Source organism: Mastigoproctus giganteus, chromosome 6 (genome assembly GCF_048544385.1).
Source record: "Mastigoproctus giganteus isolate SK-2022 chromosome 6, ASM4854438v1, whole genome shotgun sequence".
Lineage (NCBI taxonomy): Eukaryota > Metazoa > Arthropoda > Arachnida > Uropygi > Thelyphonidae > Mastigoproctus > Mastigoproctus giganteus.
The window spans coordinates 130,400,833-130,425,217 of NC_143580.1; the positions used below are offsets into that span (position 1 = coordinate 130,400,833).

At 38.6% G+C, this 24,385-nt stretch overlaps 1 protein-coding gene across 1 annotated transcript in view; it reads right to left on the minus strand.

Moving 5' to 3' along the window:
- The window catches only part of LOC150084577 (uncharacterized), a 316,151-nt gene that overhangs the window by 216,371 nt on the left and 75,395 nt on the right, over positions 1 to 24,385 (minus strand). Inside the window, exon 3 of the mRNA XM_090376290.1 lies at positions 15,396 to 15,490. Within this exon, the coding sequence (XP_090232416.1) occupies positions 15,396 to 15,490 (95 nt within the window). The remainder of the gene's footprint in view (positions 1 to 15,395; positions 15,491 to 24,385) is intronic.

Consider the following 24,385-nt stretch of genomic DNA (forward strand, 5'->3'; position numbering starts at 1 on the left):
TAAAGCTACTTATGAAGTACATATAATATGACAATTAAGTAAATAAAATGGCAAAAGTTTTCAAAAAAATATATATTTCTAAGAGCTTGAATTCACTACTTTCAATTATGGCACTCTGCCCTCTGTACAGTTTTCTTAATTCTTTCGAAAAAAAAGAGTTGAACAAGAGAAAAAGATATAAATACTCGCAAATAAAACCAAAAAATGTTATAACAAGTAGTTTTTGTTTGACTAAAAGAACACCTGCCAAATTCAGTTGAGGTTGTCAATGATTTCTGTCACTGATACTTTGGTTGAATGAAACACCAGTTTTACATATAATAAGTAGTAACCTACAAAATCTAAATTAAAAATGAAAATAACGAGCATAACTAGGACTATAAAACTACTTTTAAAGTATGACATAATATGACAAAAATAAAATGGCAACAGTTTTCAAAAAAAAAAACTTATATTTCTTGGAGCTTGAATTCACTGCTTTCACTTATGACACCCAATACCCCTACCTCTGGAGAGCTGTCAAAAAATGGCTGAATTAGAACTCCTAATTAGAACAACTAATGCTGATATAACAGGGCTAACAGAAACATAAAATTGGGGGATGAAGAGTTCCATTATGGTATATATAATGTATTTAGGAAAGATAAGGATGATAGAGGGGGTGATGAGGTCAGCTTCTTATCAAAAGCAGCCTGAATATGAAAAGAGCTTTTGATGAGCCAGAAATTACATCACTCTGTGTTTTTCATATATACATAATGAATTTATTATTTCTCTTTTTAATTGTTTGTTTGTTTATTTATTTATTAAACTATATTTATTTTTATTTTATATTTTAGTTTTATAGCTATACTAATTATTATTAATTAGTATAGCTATAAAACTAAAATAACAATGAAAATTATGCATTAAACTAATAATGCATTTTATTAGATTTATATTTTATACTTTATAAGTTTTTACAAATCAATAAAATCTGTTTCTTTACAGCACGTATAACTTCCAAACACTCATCATCTAGTAGTGTCAGTGTTGTCATCATTTGACCAGATATTTCATGTTATATACATTAAATAAGTTGTCAGAAGTCTCCTTGATAAGAATTAATACAGTTGGAATTCTTATGTCTCAGTCTGTTGCTAGACTTCAAAGTAGAAGGATCTTTCTCCATTTTTTTTTTTTTTTTTTTTTTAATCCATATAGGCATAATTTACATATATAGATGGGTTTTCAAATGCAGATACATAGAATTAATTATTAGAAAAAAAATGCATTTAACTTGAAATTTATGACTTTGGGCAATTTCATGGGATATCTGTACAGATGCTCCCTTTAATACTACTGCTGCACAGGTAGCTGAAATAGTCACCGAGCAGCATCACAGCCAAGTAAAATATTTTAAATTTCTTTCTGGAAACAACCTTCATAAGTCTAGATTGTCATAAGTCATAAGTCTAGGAGAGACTGTAAATACACAAGCAGTATGATTTACATCATTTCTATGTAACATTTTGAATTTTAAATTCTAATTTAAAAAACTTTTGCCTCTTCTCATTCTTCATAAAGAATGAGAAGAGACAAAAAGTCTCATTCTTCATAAAGAATATTATAAGAAATATAATTTTTCCATGGTTGAAAAAGACAACCTTGCTTGTTTTTTTTTTTTTCAATGCACCAACCCATCCTGTTAACACTGAAGACCTGTATGCCAAAATTGAGGAAAACAGGAGCTTTCCTGGAAAAAGCTAGAGGAAGGCAGAAGATTTTCAGAAAAAAACAGAAGGTTTTTAAGTCCAAGCTCCTCAGTTTAAATAAAATTTCACTGGCAACATGTGCGTTTCTATTAAAATGGAGTCACAGGATTGTTTATCCATACAGTACTTTCAACAACATTAGCTTACCTATGATTTTTCTGTCAGCAGATTTTTGTTTGGGTTATCAGTTAGATATCAACTCATTATGACTGCTTCAAAAAGATGTTTGCAGATTTTTCTCTTTTCAGAAATACTGAGTCAAAGTTTCATTAATAACAATAGCTAACTAGGGCATTTCCAAAGTTTCACCATACAGAGAAACTTTGGAAAACAACCCTATTTTTTTTTTTTTTTTCTTCGTTTGTTTATATATACCTGATTACCTGATTGAATATTCTCTCACACTCTGCACTGCTGTGAGGAATTCTTAAAATGTCAAGCATGACTTGGGATAATCTTTTATATTTTAAAAGATTATACTTCCTTGAAGGCCCAATGTTTGTTTGGGGATTATTATTATTAGCATATGGTGCAAGGAAGCCTAAGGCTTATGCTGCACCAGCCAAAAAAAAAAAAAATTCTGAATTACCGAGACAGAGAGAGAGAGAGAGAGAGAGAACAAGAATCAGAAGGGAATCACCAAGAAAAAGAGGAATGATGATATCCAGCTCAGGACCCTGGGTGTGCCAAGCCCATACTCACCAGATGTGAGCCCCTGGGATTTATTAGGCACATCAGCATCTACGGCCATAGTGTGCCAGAAGGCCCACTGAACATCAATTCTTTTTTCTTTCATTATAGCTTCTGTCATACTGAAATCTCATACTGAAATGACAAACCTGATGCTACAAAACATCTATTTCTTTATCTTTAATGACATAAAATGTCTACTACATTGGTATTCATATGAATATTATTCAATGGAAATTTGCATAATATGTAGGCACATGCAGATATTAAGTTCTCCTCACTGAACAGAATCTTCTCTTGTTTTAGACTTAACACAACCTTGGCAGTAGAAATGCTTATAACTAAATCAGAATCATCCTTTTGATTTTGTCTAGTTTAGTAGTCTACTTCCAAAAGAGAAATGGACGATATGATATAAAAAAATTTACAAATTACATTCTTCATCGTATCTAGGGGATAATGACCTCAGTACATGGAGGTGAGGCAATTACACTGCAATTTGAAATCCCAACATATCTGTTGAAGGTTAACTGCAGTTACATTCAACAGCTATATTGGGATTTCAAACATTAGCATAACATTTAAAAGAAACAATCAAATTGCTTAATAAATAAGCCAGAAGAGGGGAATATGAACAGACTTTCTGTAAGAGCAAGCATAACATGTCTAGAATTATTGGCTTCCTTAGTCTGTTTAGGATTGCTTTCACCAGAAGCTTATGTAGAAAATTCTTTCCCTTGAAGATTTCATTTTTGCATTCCATTCTGCATAAAAACCATTAATTTGTCTGCTTTCAAAACTTCTTTTGAATCACGAAATGGATTTGCACACAAATCAATGTCACTAGCTGATCGCTCGTTGAAAATTTTCAATTAACCTTTTCTTTCAGTGGACTTGTCAGAGGATGCCACTGTTTTACTGTCAGCCAATGTGCACATACATGCTTCGAAATTTTTTTACTTGGGTGGCATTCAATTAACCGAATCTCTTTTAAATCTAATTTTCCTTTTAACTCCTCTTTCTAGATGGTAGTAAATATCCACCAAATATTCATTCACTTTCACAGGAAGGCATACCGTCCTCAGCACACATATTAATGCGATGACATAGACAGCCATAGTGCTCATCTCCTCTTTTAATACCTTTACTACTCCAGTTTTTAGGGAGTTTTACCATAACAGTGAATGTTATCAAGACTACATGCAAGGAAGTTTCTAAACTGTCTTGCAATTTCCCCACATGTTTGGAGGTTGTCCAGAAGCCCAATATTGTATGCTGTGGAGTAACCGCCTTATGATGCTGATGCCGAGAGCAAGCCGTGTTCGTTTTTTATCGGTTCTATTTTTAATTAGGAAAGGCAGACTTCTCTGTATATACAGGGTGTCTCAAAAATATTGGTACAAACTTTTAGGGGAGGTAGGTAACATCTAAAGGAATGTGAATTCGCATAGGAACCCATAACCGGAATCATCACCGTAAGTCTACCGGAAACATCACCGTAAGTCTACCGACTTACGGTGATGTTTCCGGTTATGGGTTCCTATGCGATACATGGTTTATGGGTTCTTATACGATCCATGCGATACATGGTTTATGGGTTCTTATACGATCCATGCGATACATGATAGACCAGAAAATTTCTGGTTTACTCGTTCAAGCAGTAGGCGCTGCACAAAGAGCATGCATCGATATACGAGCTGTGAGCTGGCAGACATGCACCTAGTGTATGGATTAGCAGAGGGCAATGGACGAGCCGCTCAACAAATTTATAGAGAACGCTTCCCAGACAGGCATGTACCGGACCACCGTTTGTTTGCACGTGTGCATCAAAATTTGTGCGATTATGGGTCATTTAGAGGTAACAGGAGTAGTGCGGGCAGACCACGTTCGAGGCAAACTCCCACCATGGAAGAAAGTGTGTTGAATGCCGTCCAGAATAATTCTACTACCAGCACATGTGCCGTTGCTTCTGCCTTAGGAGTGTCTCGTTACAGTGTACAGCATGTCTGATACGACGATTCCTTACACCCCTTTCATCTCCAAAGAGTTCAGTTACTGCTCCCCCAAGATCATCCTGCACGTGTGGCTTTTGCGCAGTGGTTTGATGTTGGTTTTCTTGGTTTCTCCAAGAAAGTGTTCAAGACTTGAATTTTCCAGCCTATGTTTTGTTCACGGATGAGGCTTATTTCACTCAGGAAGGCTTATTCAATCAGCACAATGCTCATGTGTGGGCTCACGACAACCCACACGATGTGCACCCCCCATGCAGCACAACATTGCTTCGCAATAAATGTGTGGGCAATTATGGTCGATGACTGCTTAGTCACCGACCATGCCTGTTACCATCCCGCTTGAACTCCGCTAAATATCAGATCTTTCTTGAAAAAATTCTACCAGGGTTACTTGACGATGTTCCAGCAAATGTGAGACGCAACATTTGGTTTCAACATGACGGGGCGCCTGTCCATTATGGAAGGTGTGTTCGTGACCATTTGAACAGGCGTTTTGGGTGTCGATGGATTGGCCGTGGTGGACCCATTGCCTGGCCCCCACACTCACCTGATTTATCGAGCCTTGATTTCTTTCTGTGGGGGGCCCTCAAATCTATCGTGTATGAATCGCCTGTGGAGACGGAAATGGATCTCATGGCGAGACTCGTCTATTCTGCTTCTACTGTCAAAGAAACTCCAGGTGTGTTCAACCGTGTCCGCCAATCCATGCTGCATTGGTGTCACGCATGCATCGCGTCTCGTGGTGGAACCTTCGAGCATCTGTTGTAACATCATGAAATGCATCCATCTCGTACTCCATTGTTAATATTATGTCAAATAAATGTTTGCCACTAATTACTGTCTTGTGTCATTTCTGCTTCTTGTGCCTCTGCTACTACTTTCCCGTGATGTTTCCGGTTGTGGGTTCCTAGGCGATTCACATTCCTTTAGATGTTCCTACCTCCCCTAAATGTTTGTACCAATATTTTTGAGACACCCTGTATAGCTTGGAATCATTTTGAGCCATAACAAATGGCACACTTTTCAGAGCCATCACCACATCTTTTTTTTCTCTCTTTGCTATTTCACTAACAATACCTGCATTTTTGCACTTCTATAGTCTTTTTTTTTTTTTCTTTTTTTTTTTTTTTACTATTTCACTATCATCATGAAACATATTCTGAACAACCCACAAGCATGATTAGCACAACTCATAGGAAGATTATATTATAAATGATGCGACTAACCATTCTGCACAATAACCATTTCACCATAACAAAGAATGTATTAATGTCATGATGAAATACTACATCTATTTTTGCATTCCCTTCTACTGTGCATGTTGCCTTTATATTTATTTGTTTGCAAATGTCTGATTACCCTGTGTTTCCTGCGACTTGAAACCGAATGAAAATTACAGCTACATACAGAACACAAAGAAAATGTGGTACATTTTCCATATTTTACAATACATGTAAAATCTTGTACACACATCTGAATTATTGTATTGCTTTGGCATCTTAATAAAGGACACTGTAAATTAGCTTTGCAACACATGGGCAGGATGAAACACTGCAGTTACATAGTACAGAAAACAATGCTTTTTCCCCATATTTCAACTTACCATATACGTTGTGTTACAGAGAAGTCTGCCAGCCAATTCTTTAATGAAAATTAAGCAGCAGAAATTTGCAGAATTTTTAAAATGATGAATGTAAAACATAATTTTACTATATTTTTTGAGAAAAAGACAAGAGAGAAACTATGTTAGAATTGTGAGATGGAGAAAGATTCAAAAAACAGATTCTCCATCATAATTCCAAAGAGCTGGCAGCTATGTATATAAAAAATAAATAATTTGGTATATTAATCCATTATAGTAATAAAAAATGTTCTCACATAGAGTACAACACTTACTTTTATTGCTTTTCTGCTTTAATAATAATTTGTTTAATTTCTATTTTTAATTAGTAAAAGTGAACTTAAATTAACTCATGACACAGAAGCCTATGATAGATACAAGTTGATATGCAACCAAGTTACAAAGGAGGTTAGGCAGGTTTGTTGTTTGTTTGTTGTTTGGTTTTTTTTAGGAGCATTAGCAACTAAGGCCATATTGCTCCGGGATATGCGGTGGTCATTCCCTGACCTTTCCGCATCCTCCATATTTGGTGGTGACGGGCTCGAACCCCGGTCTAATCAAGAAGCGTGTGCTATGCACTGCTGCTCCTTCCCACCTGGCTACGGAGGCGCCTGGTTAGGCAGGCGAAGGCAGATTACAAGAAATCCTTGGCAAGGGATGCAAAGAAAAACAGCAAAGAGTTCTTTACTTATGTAAACTCTAGAAGGAAGGGGATGAATCAGATTGGTCCACTTGATATTGATGGGTCAACTGTTGATGATCCTGCTCAGGTAGCTAACAAACTAAATGAATATTTTGCATCGACATTCACACATGAGGAGTTATTCAGCGAGGAGAATGCCAGAGGTGTATTCAACTCTAGCAGTAAGCTAGAAAATCTTGAAATAACTGGAAGTAAAGTGGAGGAGAAATTGTTGAAGATAAACACAAGAAAGGCACCCGGGGTGGATGGGATCTATCCAGTTATATTAAAGGAGGCAGCAAAGGAAGTAAGCAAACCCTTAGCCATAATTATGAGAGCTTCCTTAGACTCAGGGGAGGTACCCATAGACTGGAAATGTGCAAATGTGACCCCAATTCACAAAGGAGGATCAAAGGCTGACACAAGTAATTATAGACCTGTGAGCTTAACTTCTGTTCCAGGAAAATTAATGGAGGCACTGGTTAAATAAGCACTGCAGGATCATTTAGACAAGACTTCAGTTATAGCTCAGACACAGCATGGTTTTAAGGGGAAGTCTTGCCTGACCAATTTGATTGGATACTATGATGCAGTCACAAAAGAACTGGATGCAGGGAATAGCTTTGATATTATATACTTGGATCTTAGAAAGGCTTTTGATACTGTTGCAGAAGACTGCTACACAAATTGGAGCAGTGTGACATTGGAGGCAAATTGCTGCTATGGATAAAGGGGTGGTTGAGGGGGAGAAGACAGAGAGTGGTAATCAATGGACACTGCTCATCGTGGACTAATGTTATTAGTGGAGTCCCTCAGGGCTCAGTGTTGGGTCCATTATTGTTTTCTGTATATATAAATGATATTGATGATGGTATATCAAGCTTAATGTCCAAGTTTGCAGACGATACAAAGGTTGGCAGGGTTGTCAAGGACACTACTGACACTATGCTGCTGCAACAGGATCTGGAAAGGTTGAGCAGATGGGCTGAGAGGTGGCAAATGAAGTTTAACATTGACAAATGTAAAGTACTACACATGGGAAACAGCAACCCCAGAGCAACGTATCAACTCTGTGGTACTACACTGACAGTGGTAGAGAATGAAAGGGAGTTGGGGGGTGGTTGTGCAGGCAGATATGAAGTTCTCTGAGCAGTGCAGACAGGCTGCAAGAGTAGCTCATGGAGTATTGTCAATGATATACAGGAATTTTTCCAGCAGGGATAAGGAGGTGATTATTCCCTTGTATAAGGCAATGGTCAGGCCACACCTAGAGTACTGTATACAGGTCTGGAGGCCTCATTTCAAGAAGGATGTAGAGCTGCTGGAACGAGTACAGAGAAGGGCAACAAGATTAGTGAATGGAACAAAGGGGTGCTCTTACGAAGAAAGGCTTAAGTTTTGCAAATTACAGTGTCTGGAGACTAGGCACCAGCGAGGTGATCTGATAGAGGTGTATAAAGCCTTGAATGGTTTCAGCATGCTCAATGCTGATGGGATTCTTCCTCTTGCTCAGAATAATCACCTGAGAGGCCATAAATTCAAATTGAGGAAAGACAGATGTAGGATAGACGTGCGGAAATTTGCCTTTAGCCAGCGGGTGGTTGGTTGGTGGAACAGACTTCCATCCCTTGTCGTGGAGGTTGATAGCCTAAATAAGTTTAAGGCTCAGCTGGACAGGTATTTTGAACGAACAGAGGGGTGAAGTGGAAGTGGGTTTTTTTTTTTTTTTTTTTGGCTGTTGCTGCATAAGCTTGCTTTCTTGCATCAAATGCCTCTACTAATGCTAATGCTAATAACAGCTATAAATTGATCTGTAATAATACCACAGAAAAGGTTAGGCTGGTAAAGACAGATTACGAGAAATTACTGGCAAAGAGAGCAAAGAAGGGGGGGGAGGATAAGGAATTCTTCATGTATGTAAATACAAAGAAGAGAAGAACAAACCAGATTGGACCCTTATGTAATGAACGTGGGATAGTATTAGATAACCCAGCTGAAGTTGCAGATGAACTCAACAGTTACTTTGCATCAATATTTATAGAAGAAAAACCCTTTACGTCAATGAGAAATTATGGGAGTGAAGTTGAAAAAATGTAATTAATGATGATGAAATTTCACATGTTTATTTAATAAAAAAACTTTCAAGCCTACAGGCCAGTAAGGCTCCTGAGGTTGATGGCATATACCCCATAATCTTAAGGGAGGAGGCAAGTGAGTGCATTGAACCATTGAGGCTAATTATGCAGGCATCACTGGACTCGAGAGCGATTCCATTGGATTGGAAAAGTACTAATGTATCTCCAATACATAAGGGAGGTTCTAAGAGTGAAGTGGGAAATTACTGGCCGGTTAGTCCAACTTCAGTAGTAGGGAAAATCATGGAGAAAATGAACAAAGTTGGAATTCAGGATCATTTAGATAGAATGGAATTCTGAAGGATACTCAGCATGGTTTTGTAAAGGGAAAATCATGTTTAGCAAATCTGGTTAGCTATTTTGACAGGGTCACTCAAGAGCTGGAATTTGGGAATAATTTCGACATTGTTTATTTGGATTTCATCAAAGCATTTGACTCAGTCCCACATGAGCAGTTACTTTAGAAGCTGGAACAGGTTGGAATCACAGGGAAAATCCTTAGATGGATAGCTGGATGGCTTCAGGGCAGGAGGCAGAGGGTTGTGATAAATAGTTATTCCAGAGATTGGGTTGATGTAAGAAGTGGGGTTCCCCAAGGATCAGTATTAAGACCACTGTTGTTTTTGATTTTCATAAATGACATCGATGAAGGGATAGAGGGTGTGATGTCTAAATTTGCAGGTGACGTAAAGATTGGTAGAGTAGTTAATAATCGCCACCAAGCAGAGCTTCTTCAGAATGACTTAGATAGACTTCAGGGATGGTCAGAAAAATGGCAGCTATGCTTTAATCCAACAAAGTGTAAGGTATTGCACCTGGGGAACAGTAACACCAAAATAACTTACACACTTGGTAGAGTTGAACTACAGCTGGTAGTGGAGGAAAGGGACTTGGGTGTTATGATACGGTCAGACATGAAGTGCTCTCTGAGCACTGTAGACAGGTTGCAAGGAAGGCCCATGGTGTCCTATCGATGATTTATCGAACAATCGCTAGTAGCAATAAGGATGTCATAATCCCGTTATAAAAGGCTATTGTTAGACCACATTTGGAATACTCTGTTCAGGTATGGAGACCACACCTAAAGAAGACATTGTGCTTCTTGAAAGGGTCCAGAGATGGGTAACTCACCTGGTGACGGGTATGGACAAAAGGGCGTCAATATGAGGAAAGACTTTGAATATGTGGGTTGCAGAGCTTAGAAACTAGGCACCTTAGAGGAAACTTGATTGAGGTGTTTAAGGCTCTGAGAGGCATAAGCAAAATGAACGAGGATGAAATTTTCACAGTTATAAATGATTCTAGAACAAGGAACCATAATTTCAAGTTACGGGGGAGACGTTTAGACTGGATTGCAGCAAGTTTTATTTGAGCCAGCGAGTTATAAATTACTGGAATAAGTTACCTACATGGATGGTAGAGGCTGACAGTTTGGGGAAATTCAAAGGTCAGCTGGATAACCTAACCTAAGCGTTTCCCTCCTTACCTACGGAAGGAGGGAAACGCTTAGGTTGTCCATTTCCTTTTCTCTAATTTATTAATTTTTTTAAACTTTTTTCTTATTATTATTTATTTTTTTGTTATTATTATATATATATATATATATATATATATATATATATTTTTTTTTTTTTTTTTTTAGCTGGTGCAGCATAAGCCATAGGCTTCTTTGCATCATGTGGCCATAGCTAATACTAATATTCCAGCATGACCATTAGATCAAAGAAGTTTACAATTAATCATGCTGACAATAAATACAATCATTAACCATATTTAGCAGCCACAAGAGCTTGAACCATGGCCTACTCAAGTGCACATACATTACTGCACTCTAACACTTGACTGCTCAGCTACATCAACAGCATATTGTTCAGCACTATTTCCAACTTATGTAGAATAAGACCCCTTTGCAAGTGTCCAGAGCCGAAACCTGTCATCAATTCAGACCCATCTCATACACGCCCAGTCTGCTAAAAATATGGGGAAAAAAGTGTCCCCCCCAAATAGTCACATACCAAATCATGCCACAAAATCTACCTCAAATTCATTATGTCATCCTAAGCAGTTCTACCATTACTAATCTGACTACCACAGCCATTGTGATCCAGCAGGACTTTGAAAACAAAATGGATCTTGCAATCATGTATGTTGATTTGGAACCAGCATTTGTTGTAAACAATGTTCCAGTTAACATATATCTGCTGGAAAAGTTACTCTATTCAAGATGGTGTTCTATCGTTTCTCCATGCTCTCCTTCAAAGATCTATCAAGCTAACCTCCAAAGATGACACTAGCAGAAGGTTGTTGTGATCTGGTACACCACAATAGTGCATCCTATTCTCCATTATAATCTTCCCAAACCTACATGAACAGACAATCTGTTATGCATATGAGCTCCAAGTTATAACCCAGTTTAGCCATATGATCCCACTCTAATATATGATACAATAAATCAAAAACTCTGGGAACTTAAGAGTACCTAAACGCCCAACTATTCATCCACCAAACTAAGTCTGCCCAAATGGTGTTCTCTCCCTCAAAAGGCAATCCACCCTTATCCATCCCTCGCTTGGAGGATAAGTGATGTATATTGATTTAGGCACAGAATTCAACCATAAATTAACATTTCACATAACACCTAAAAAAATTTCAAATGAAGTTGCCAGCTGTGCTGGGTGGCAAAACGAACTAGTGAACATCCATAATCAAAACTCCTGTATGTATCTGAAATCTGGACATCAGTAGCACAAACTAAAGTAAAGAAGAGCCACTCATCTGAATACTGGCTCCTGTTATGGATACACTAAAAACTGCATCTCCCCACCCTCCTACAAACCACAGAGATGGCAATCATCCTGCACTTCACAAATCTGAATTGAATGCCACTGTAGATAAAGGAGACTAGTCCTAACAACCAAAATGCTAACTGGAATAATCTCACCCACCACAACATACATGCCATTGCAGAATACCACAATCCAACCTACAATCTTCATCTGTGGTCTGCAAAACATGTCCTCTTTGACCAAGGCAGAATCTCCATTCATTTTAAACTGTAGATACTGCTCTCCACAAGTTTGTGAATGATAAAAAGTACAGGCAATGGATCACTACATGGAATAACAGATGGGATGTTAGGCCATCTAGTAACCAAATGAAAAGGCACATATAAAACGTCAGAACTAAATCTGCTCGCAAGTATGTAGTAGTAGCAGCATGTGATGCAAGAAAGCAAGTATTATGCAGCATCAGCCAAAAAAAAAAAAAAAAAAAACACATTCCCTCCAAATGCCTGTCCAGTTCCTCCTTAAATTTATTTAACCTATCAACCTCCACAACAACAGATGGAAGTTTGCTCCAGCAATTAACCACCTGCTGGCTAAAGGCAAATTTCCGCACATCTATTCTACATCTGTCTTTTCTTAATTTGAATTTATGCCCCCTTAGGTTCGTAATCTGAACAAGTGGAAGGATCCCATCAGAATTCAGCGTGCTCAATCCATTCAAGGCTTTATACACCTCAATCAGATCACAGCGCAGGTGCCTAGTCTCCAGCCGCTGCAACTTAAGCCTCTCTTGGTAAGAGGATTCCTTCATTCCCCTTAACAATCTTGTTGCCCTTCTCTGTACATGCTCAAGCAAATCTACATCCTTCCTAAAATGAGGCCTGCAGACCTGTAAAGTACTCAAGGCGTGCCCTAACCATTCCCTTATACAGAGGGACAATCACCTTCTTTTCCCTGCTAGCAAAATTCCTATATATCATTGACAAAACCCCATGACCTGCCCTAGCAACCTGTCTGCATTGCTCAGAAAACTTCATATCTGACTGCACAATTACTCCCAGGTCTTTTTCATTTTCTACCACCTTAAGTGTAGTACCACACAGTTGGTACGTTTCTCTGGAGTTACTTCTACCCATATGCAGTACTTTGCATTTGTCAAGGTTAAACTTCAGTTGCCACTTCTTAGCCCATCTGCCTAAATTTTCTAGATGCTGTTACAGTAGCACACTGCCATTACTGTCATTAACAACCCTGCCAACCTTTGTATCATAGGAAAACTTCGACACTAAGCCTGATATACCTTCATCAATATCATTGATAAATATACAAAACAACAGAGTACCCAACACTGAACCCTGTGGAACTCCACTAATAACATTAGTTCACGAAGAGCAGCACCCATTAATTACCATCCTCTGTCTTCTCCAACTCAACCATCCTTTTATCCATTATAGCAACTTACCCTTAATACCATTCTGCTCCAATTTGCACAATAGTCTTCCATGCGCAACAGTGTCGAAAGCTTTCCTGAAATCCAAATATATGATATCAAAATTATTTTTGCATCCAGTTCCTTTGTAACCACATCATAATATCCTATCAAATTTGTCAGACAAGACTTTCCCTTAACAAACCCATGCTGTGTCTGAATTATTTCTGCAGTCTTGTCTAGATGATCCTGCAATGCATCTTTAACCAGTGACTCCATCATTTTACCCAGAACAGAAGTTAAACTAGCTGGTCTGTAATTACTCGTGTCACCCTTCGATCCCCCTTTGTGAATTGGGGATACATTTGCACATCTCCAGTCCATGGGGACCTCCCCGAGTCCAAGGATGCTCTCATAATTATGGCTATGGGTTTGCTTAGTTGCTTTGCCGCCTCCTGTAATATAACTGGATAGGTCCCATCCACCCCAAGTGCCTTTCTTTTGTTTAACTTCAACAATTTCTCCTCCACTTTGCTCTCAGTTATTACAAAATCATTAAGCACCCTGCTACAATTTGATAACCTTCTGCCATTTTCAAACCTTAGGAGTTATGTGTGAAGGTAGAGTTATGAGGAGTTATGTATGAATGTAGAAGCAAAATACTCATTCAGTTTGTTTGCTATCTGAGCAGGATCATCAACAGTCGAACCATCAATATCAAGTGGACCAATCAGATTCATCCCCTTTCTTTTAGAGTTTATATAAGTAAAGAAATCCTTGCTGTTTTTCTTAGCATCTTAAGTCTATGTCTTATCTCTACTGTGTGTGTGTGTGTGTGTGCGCGCGCGCACACACACACACACACACTACTTCTCATTTTGATAGTTCATGTACTTATTGACTGTCTTTGTTGTTTAATATGTCCCACTTTATATTCATCCCCTTCCACATAATGTAATTTGGAAATTACCAATGAGCTTGTATGCTTTCAGTATTACACCATAGTTTTTTGAATGTCTTTATTCAATTTAAATTTTTTTTCAAACATTTTTTTCAAACCAATTTTCTAATGATTTAATTTAATTATAACGCTTTGTGATATGTATATTTTGATGTTAATATAGTCATATCCTAAACCTATAAAATCTCTAAACTCTAGTTGAGTTCTTGCACAGAGAAAATACTGTGCACAATAAATATTTATTAAACATCATCTACTAAATTCGTTCATTTGTTTCAGTGAATATTCATTCTTTTATCAGCAGTTATTCACTATTAACCATACATTCAAGAACATTATTCCATGTTTTTGTAGCATTTTTCAGTGCTAACGTTCAGACTACCATACAGGAAATTTCAGCTGCAGAACTTAAGCCTAATTTTTTTCATTGTATATGACCTTGGGATATTTACATCATCACCAACATTCATTCTATTATTTCCCAAAACAAATTTTGTGCCCATTTCTCACCACCACATTTATCGTTATCTTCCTGTATTGCTGCACCAGTAATTTTGATATTTTAAATATCTAAACAAAAAATTTACATACAGCTTCATGGATAGACTTATTAAGCTTCGATTGCACAAGTCCAAAATTTAGAAAATTATACCAGTTGTAAAACTGCAGCTACTCAAAATTTTAATCCAGCAGAGCTCCTTATAGTGATAGTCTAGCATTAATTCCAATTAGCTGGTGTGAGCACTAACTGTCCAGAAATATTTTTTATTGAACATGCTTTAAAATGTCTGGTTTTTATATAGCTGATTTTTCAATTGTACCTGTACTGAAAATACACAAAATAATGTCAAAAACTTAAATGAAATGGGTGGATGGAGAACACATCACGTATTCTTAGATAGCTGGTGTACCAAACATAATGCCGAACTTACATATCAGACAAGATCCAATATGTTTGATCTTGTCTAATTACATAACAGACACTGATTATGACAACTTGCAACAGTTGTTTCAAATCTCCCTCTCTCTGATCATGCATGACTTCATTTTTATAACATACTGTAATACTCCAACTGTAACTAGCACTATATATACACAAAGGTGAGGTGCAATACATGGAGTTCTTGAATAGATTTAAAATTTGCTACACAGAAATTTTTAGTGATCCCCATATATTACAATTTTCACAAATGGGAACAGACATCCCTCAAGGCCATTTGAAAGCAGCTAATAAGCCTTACTGATATAAATAATATAAAATACATTAAGAACCTTCTTTCTTTTGTTTCAAACTTGAAAATACAAAAGTAAAAATAATCACATACCATGCAGAAATAATGGACTGACATTTTTCCAAAATACAAGAATTTTCCTAGGGTCACTTCATCATTTATGAGAGTTCTGCAGAACAGACATCTTTCTAGAAGAAATAACAATCATTAAATATTATACATACACTGGTATTCAAAGAAAGTGCATCACCCCTTAAAACTGTAATTCTCGTCCTAATAACCTAAGTATATGGCAATTATTTCTTACAGATTGCATGAGATAAGATTGGCATGCGTAGGTGATGACTTAATATTGCATCAGCTGTTACTTTCAGCTATATAAGCACCCTCTGCAAGAGTTGCAGTCATTCCTTACTTGTGTCAGAATTGCAAGTTACTTGCAGTTGACGCCATGAAGAAAGAGCAATTGTTGCTTTATGTGAGGAAGGATGTTCTTCCCGTCATATTGCTTATAGAGTGTCTTGTAATCAGTCGACAGATTAGATTTCTTTCCAAACTCAAGAATACTAGTTCTGCTGATAGGAAAAAAGGAACCAGGCGCTGCACACAACCCTCTATGCCAAAACAGGACCGCATTTTGAAGCAGTTATGCCTTAAAAAACATAAGGCATAATTGGAGTTTAAGAATGAGAGCAGCCTGGGCAGACGCAGCTTACTGCCACTCCTCGAACAGAGAAGTTTTTTCTGATTTATTTTCTGTTTTATTAGCTTAAATTGGCATATTAACATATTTTCTAGAGTAGATTTATATTCCTAGTTACGATACTTAGTTTAAAGTATAACTTAGATACAGATTTTGTAGGTATTACTTAGTATCAGTAAGGGTATCAAATCCATGTGTTACAAGTTGCAGCTCCGTTGAACGAGAGGTTTTTAAACATATTTAGCCAATTTATTAACCAATTGTTATATCAAATTATTTTCTATAAGTAGCTTATAGACCTAGTCGGGATCCTTAGTTTAATCTGAATTGAGACAGCGAGATTTGAAAGTTAATCAATACTTAAGTGTCCGTACATTTACGGTTCGTAAATTACCGCCATTGTTACACGATACAACACTATATCCCGAACTAGATAACATAAGCTTAGTATAGTATAGTGTATAATATAATATTGTCAATTAATCAGTAAATCTATTAATCTTGTTAAACTTCATAGTCAATTAAATTGTACTTTTAACTATATACATATAACGACTTAGATTACAAACGTAACATAAATAATTAATACATAACTTGATAAGGAAGTTATATAAAGGGAACTCGTAGATAACACTCGATACTGAAAAATAAATATAGCGTTATAACTGAGTTGGGATACAAGTTAGGGTTTAAATTTGTACTGAAATTAAAATTTTATTGAAATTAAAGTCGAAATCATGACTAAGACCAGAGCTGCAAAGCAAAAGGCTCAAGCTAATGGGAGTGCTGTGGCTCAGGGGAGAAATGAGGGAGGGCAGTTGCCCTCTGAATCACCCTCTAAAATGCATTGCTTGCTTGATGTTTGTGGAGCAATCGGGTACAGGACATGATACTGCCATGGGGGATGTCTTTGTGTGTGCGCGCGATGTAAGGAGTGTAAGGAAATCAGGCGACAACTGAGGTTGTTATGAGCCTTTATGAGAGCTTGAAGGACAGGGTGGATGCCCTCAAAGGATATAAATTGAGGGGCCCATCAAGCTCTCAGCTGCCCACATCAACGCCAGAGCTTGCACTTGGCCATCATGCAACACAGCAGCAGCAACCCCCAAGGCAGAATGCGCTGGTCCCACAGGAACTAGTAGTTGTTGGTGACTCTATTGTCAGGGAAATGGGGAACATGCTTTGTAAAAAGGATAGGTGGAACAGGACCAGGGTATGTCTGCCAAGGGCAAAGGTTGATGACGTTGTAGAGCGGATATCATCTTTTAAGGGCACAAAAGGTGATATAGTTGTACACGTTGGCACTAATGACATTAAGAGTAGGAGACCGGCAGAATTACTTAACAAGTACAGGTCACTGTTGAAAAAAAGCCATGAATTAGGGTTGAATTTGAAAGTGTCTGCAATTCTGCCCAGACATGATAGGAGGGTGTATATGATGAGAGCCTTGTCGATCAATTCGGGCCTGGAAAGATTGTGCAAAACTCAAGGGGTAGAATTTTTTCAGCCTGGTCTGTACTTGTTAACAGGAGAGACTGTTTCTACAGGGAGGGGATACACTTAAATAGAAAGGGTGCAAGAATATTTCCTGATGCTACGAGGCAGTGTTAGGTGGGTCAGAAAACTGCTAGTTTGGGGGGATACAAGGACTAATAGATTAACAGTAGCCACTGGCAGAGAGTGATTTTTGCACTGCTTCTACTGAAATGAGCAGCAGCCTGGAAAACAAGATGCAGGATATTTCAGAGACTGTTGGGAGTCATTGCAGAACAAGTAAACACATGGGTTGTGTTAGGGTAGCTAAGAATAAGAACAGGTGTATGTATACTTGCATGTACACCAATGCTAGGAATTTGGTAAATAAATTTGAGAATTTCAGGTATTTCTCAAAACATCAAAGGCAGATATTGTTGGGATATCAGAGACGTGGTGACACACAGATATAAGGAATGCAGAACTGGAATTTGGGGAATACAATGTGTATAGAGGATAGGCAGGACAGGAAAGCAAGGAGGGGTTATGTTATTAGTTAAAAAACACATAAAATCTAAGGAAGTGAAGCCAGTCAACATCGATTGCCAGTGCAGGGACCAGTCAGTGACATAAGCATAGGGAAATCAAAATTGAGAGTAGAAATGTGCTATAGGCCTAATGACTCTGATGAGTATAATAAGATACTGTACAGGGAAAGAGTGGGCCAGTAAATCAGAGAGTCTTATAATGGGGGATTTTAATTTCCCAGATATTGATTGGAATTTGTGGTTTGGTCACTCACACACTTGCAAGGCTTTTGTGGATTTATTGGATGATTATTTTCTACATCAGCATGTTCGGGAGGCAACTAGAGGGAGCAATACTCTTGATCTGATTATCAGTAGTGATTCTTCATGCATTAAGAATCTGCAGATAAAGGAACCACTAGGTGGCAGTGATCACAGTGTGCTGAAGTGGGATTTACTCAAGGAGGTAGCTACCATCAGAGGGGTAAAGGGAAGAGTTTTTGCCTTCGTAGGGGTGACTACAATGGTCTAAGACAGTATTTAAATTCTATACAGTGGGACCAACTGATGATGTTACCAACAGCAAATTCAAAATGGGAAGCATTCAAAGAACTTATCTTGGAAGCTACCAGGATTTACATACCAACTAAGAAATATTGTTCAAGGTTTAGGCCTAAATGGAGTCAGATGAACTAATGAGACATATGGCAGAGAAGAAAAATGCATGGAATACATACAAATTGATGGGTGACATGGAAGCCTATGATAGATATAAGCTGGTCTGTAACCAAGTCACAAAGGAGATTAGGCAGGCAAAGGCAGATTACGAGAAATCCTTGGAAAAGGATGCAAGAAAAAAACAGAGAAGAGTTTACCTACATAAACTCAAGAAGAAAAGGGAAGAATCAGATTGGTCCACTGGATATTGATGGTTCAACAGTTGAGGATCCTGCTCAGGTGTTTAACAAACTAAATGAGTATTTTGCATCTACATTCACACATGAGGAGTTATTCAGGAAGGGGAATGCCGTAGGTGAAGTAAACACTGGCAGTGAGCTAGATGATTTTGTAATAACTGAGAGTAAAGTGGAGGAGAAATTGTTTAGGATAAACATAAAAAAGGCACCCGGGGTGGATGGGATCTATCCAGTTATACTAAAGGAGGCAGCAAAGAAAGTAGCCTAATTATAAGAGCTTCTTTGGACTCAGGGGAGGTACCCATAGACTGGAGATATGCAAATGTAACCCCAATTCACAAAGGAGGATCAAAGGCTGACACAAGTAATTATAGACCTGTGAGTTTAACTTCAGTTCCAGGAAAATTAATGGAGGCACTGGTTAAAGAAGCACTGCAGGATCATCTAGACAAGAATTCATTTATAGCTCAGACACAGCATTGTTTTGTTAAGGGAAGGTTTTGCCTGACCAATTTGATTGGATACTACGATGTAGTCACAAAACAACTGGATGCAGGGAATAACTTTGATATTATATATTTGGATCTTAGAAAGGCTTTTGATACTGTTGCACATGGAAGACTGCTGCACAAATTGGAGCAGTGTGGCAAATTGCTGCTATGGATAAAGGGATGGTTGTTGTTGTTTGGTTTGGTTTTAAGGATCATTAGCAACTAAGGGCATATTGCTCCGGGAAATGCAGTGGTCATTCCCTGACCTTTCCACATCCTCCGTATTTGGTGCTCTAATCAAGAAGCATGTGCTGCGCACTGCTGCTCCTGCTCACCTGGCTAAGGAGGCACCTGGATAAAGGAATGGTTGAGTGGCAGAAGACAGAGAGTGGTAATCAACAGACACTGCTCAACGTGGACTAATGTTATTAGTGGAGTTCCACAGGGTTCGGTGTTGGGTCCATTGTTGTTGTTGTGTTCTGTATTTATAAATGATACTGATGATGGTATATCAAGCTTAATGTCCAAATTTGCAGACGATACAAAGGTTGGCAGGGTTGTTAAGGACACCACTGACGCTATGCTGCTGCTGCTACCAGATCAGGAAAGTTTGAGCAGATGGGCTGAGAGGTGGCAAATGAAGTTTAACATTGACAAATGTAAAGTACTACATATGGGAAATAGCAACTCCAGAGCAACGTACCAACTCTGTGGTACTACACTGACAGTGGTAGAGAATGAGAAGGACCTGGGGGTAGTTGTGCAGGCAGATATGAAGTTCTCTGAGCAGTGCAGACGAGCTGCAAGCACATGGTGTCTTGTCAATGATATACAGGAATATTTCTAGCAGGGATAGGGAGGTGATTATTCCCTTGTATAAAGCAATGGTCAGGCCACACCTTGAGTACTGTATACAAGTCTGGAAGCCTCATTTCGAGAAGGATGTAGAGCTGTTGGAACAAGTACAGAGAAGGGCAACAAGATTAGTGAATGGAAAAAAAGGGTTGCTCTTACGAAGAAAGGCTTAAGTTTTGCAAAATACAGTGTCTGGAGACTAGGCACTGGAGAGGTGTATAAGGTCTTGAATGGTTTGAGCATGCTCAATGCTGATGGGATTCCTCCTCTTGCTCAGAATAATCGCCTGAGAGGGCATAAATTCAAATTGTGGAAAGACAGATATAGGATAGATATGCGGAAATTTGCCTTTAGCCAGCAGGTAGTTGGTTGGTGGAACAGACTTCCATCACTTGTTGTGGAAGTTGATAGCCTAAACAAATTTAAGGCTCAGCCGGACAGGGCTCTCGAACGAACAAAGGAGTGAAATGGGAGTGGTGTTTTTTTTTTTTTTTTTTTTTTTTGGCTGGGAAGAAAGAGAATGGGAAGAACATACAACAGGAGTGGTAGCAAGTGCAGTAACAGTTAGAAAACACCTCTTCAAAAATGGACTTTAGCATTAGCATTAGTAGAGGCATATGATGCATGAAAGCAAGCTTATTCAGCATCAGCCAAAAAAAAAAAAAAAAAAAAACACACACCACTCCCATTTCACCCCTCCGTTCGTTCGAAATACCTGTCCAGTTGAGCCTTAAATTTGTTTAGGCTATCAACTTCAACAACAAATGATGGAAGTCGGTTCCACCAACCAACCACCCACTGGCCAAAGGCAAATTTCCGCACATCTATCCGACATCCGTCCTTCCTCAATTTGAATTTATGCCCTCTGAGGTGATTATTCTGAGCAAGAGGAAGAATCCCATTGGCACTGAGCATGCTCAAACCATTCAACGCCTTATACACCTCTATTAGATCACCTCGCCGGTGCCTAGTCTCCCGACTCTGTAATTTCCAAAACTTAAGCCTTTCTTCATAAGAGCAACCCTTTGTTCCATTCACTAATCTTGTTGCCCTTCTCTGTACCCGTTCCAACAGCTCTACATCCTTCTCGAAATGAGGCTTCCAGACTTGTATACAGTACTCAAGGTGTGGCCTAACCATTGCCTTATACAAGGGAATAATCACCTCCTTATCCCTGCTAGAAAAATTCCTGTATATCATTGACAAGACACCATGAGCTACTCTTGCAGCTCGTCTGCACTGCTCAGAGAACTTCATATCTGCCTGCACAATTACCCCCAGGTGCTTTTCATTCTCCACCACTGTCAGTGTAGTACCGCAGAGTTGATACGTTTCTCTGGGGTTACTGTTTCCCATATGTAGTACTTTACATTTGTCAATGTTAAACTTCATTTGCCACCTCTCAGCCCATCTGTTCAACCTTTCCAGATCCTGTTGCAGCAGCACACCATCAGTAGTGTCCTTAACAACCCTGCCAACCTTTGTATCATCTGAAAACGTGGACATTAAACTTGATATACCATCATCAATATCATTCATAAACACCGAAAACAACAACGGACCAACACTGAACCCTGAGAAACTCCACTAATAACATTAGCCCACGTTGAGCAGTGTCCATTGATTACCACTCTCTGTCTTCTACCACTCAACCATCCCCTTATCCATAGCAGCAATTTGCCTCCAATGCCACACTGCTCCAATTTGTGCAGCAGTCTTCCATGTGCAACAGTATCAAAAGCCTTTCTAAGATCCAAATATATAATATCAAAGTTATTCCCTACATCCAGTTCTTTTGTGACTACATCATAGTATCCAATCAAATTGGTCAGGCAAGACCTGCCCTTAACAAAACCATGCTGTGTCTGAGCTATAACTGAATTCTTGTCTAGATGATCCTGCAGTGCTTCTTTAACCAGTGCCTCCATTAATTTTCCTGGAACAGAAGTTAAACTAACAGGTCTATAATTACTTGTGTCAACTTTTGATCCTCCTTTGTGAATTGGGGTTACATTTGCACATCTCCAGTCTATGGGTACCTCCCCTGAGTCCAAAGAAGCTCTCATAATTATGGCTAGGGGTTTGCTTACTTCCTTTGCTGCCTCCTTTAATATAACTGGATAGATCCCATCCACCCCAGGTGCCTTTTTTATGTTTATCCTCAACAATCTCTCCTCCACTTTCCTCTCAGTTATTACAAAATCATCTAGCTCACTGCCAATGTCTACTTTACCTACGTCATTCTCCTTCCTGAATAACTCCTCATGCGTGAATGTAGATGCAAAACACTCGTTTAGATTGTTAGCCACCTGAGCAGGATCCTCAACTGTTGAACCTTCAATATCCAGTGGACCAATCTGATTCATCCCTTTCCTTCTTGAGTTTATGTAGGTAAACTCTTTTCTGTTTTTCTTTGCATCCTTTGCCAAAGATTTTTCATAGTCTGCCTTTGCCTGCCTAATCTCCTTTGTGACTTGGTTACAGACCAACTTATATCTATCATAGGCTTCCATGTCGCCCATTAATTTGTATGTATTCCATGCATTTTTCTTCTCTGCCACATGTCTCATTAGTTCATCTGACAACCATTTAGGCCTAAACCTTGAACAATATTTCTTAGTTGGTATGTAAAGCCTGGTAGCTTCCAAGATTAGTTCCTTGAATGCTTCCCATTCTGAGTTTGCTGTTGGTAACATCATCAGTTGGTCCCACTGTATAGAATTTAAATACTGTCTCAGACCATCATAGTCGCCTTTACAAAAACAAAAACCCTTCCCTTTACCTCTGAAGGTAGTTACCTCCTTGAGTAAATCCCACTTCAACACACTGTGATCACTGCCACCTAGTGGTTCATTTATCTGCAGATTCTTAATGCATAAAGAATCACTACTGATAATCAGATGAAGAGTATTGCTTCCTCTTGTTGCCTCACAAACATGCTGATGTAGAACACAATCATCCAATAAATCCACAAAAGCCTGGCTAGTGTGTGAGTGACCAACCCACAAATTCCAGTCAATATCTGGGAAATTAAAATCCCCCATTATAAGACTCTCTGATTTACTGGCCCACTCCATTTCCCTGTACAATATCTTATTATACTCATCAGAGTCATTAGGCCTATAGCACACTCCTACTCTCAATTTTCATTTCCCTATGCTTATGTCACACCAAACTGACTCGACACTGCCCTGTCCATCGATGTCGACTGGCTTGACTTCCTTGGATTTTGTGTTTCTTAACTAATAGCATAACCCCTCCTCCCCTCCTGTCCTGTCTATCCTTTCTATACACATTGTATTCACCAAATTCCAGTTCCGCATTCCTTATATCTGTGTGACACCACGTCTCTGATATCCCAACAATATCTGCCTTTGATGTTTTGAGCAATACCTCAAATTCATCAAATTTATTTACCAAACTCCTAGCATTGGTGTACATGCAAGTATGCATGCACCTGTTTCTGTTCTTAGCTACCCTAACACAACCCATGTGTTTACTTGTACCACAATGACTCCCAGCAGTCTGAAATATCCTGCATCTTGTTTTTCAGGCTTCTGCTCATTTCAATAGAAGCAGTGCAAGAATCACTTCCACCTCTGCCAGTGGCTACTGTTAATCTATTAGTCCTTGTATCCCCCCCAACTAGCAGTTTTCCGAACCACCTAACACTGCCTCGACAGCATCAGCAAAAATTCTTGCACCCTTTCTATTTAAGTGTATCCCATCCCTGTAGAAGCAATCTCTCCTGTTAACAAGTACAGACCAGGCTGAAAAAAATTCTACCCCTTGAGCCTTGCACAATCCCTCCAGGGCCGAATTGATCGACAAGGCTCTCATCATATACAGGCATACCTCGGTTAACGTTATCTCTGATAACGAAGCTGCGATATAACGAAGTCCGCAATTTCAAGCCCTATTTAATATAAAAAAAATATTCCGGTTTAATCACCTGAAATCTAAACAAACTGACGAAATTACGGAAACCTTTTGGGCTTCTCGTGGTTGGTTCGAAAAATTTAAAAAACGGGCCAGGGTTCATAATGTAAAATTAACAGGAGAAGCCGCAAATAAGTTTTCAGAAAAACTAAAGGAAATAATTGAACGTGAAAAATTT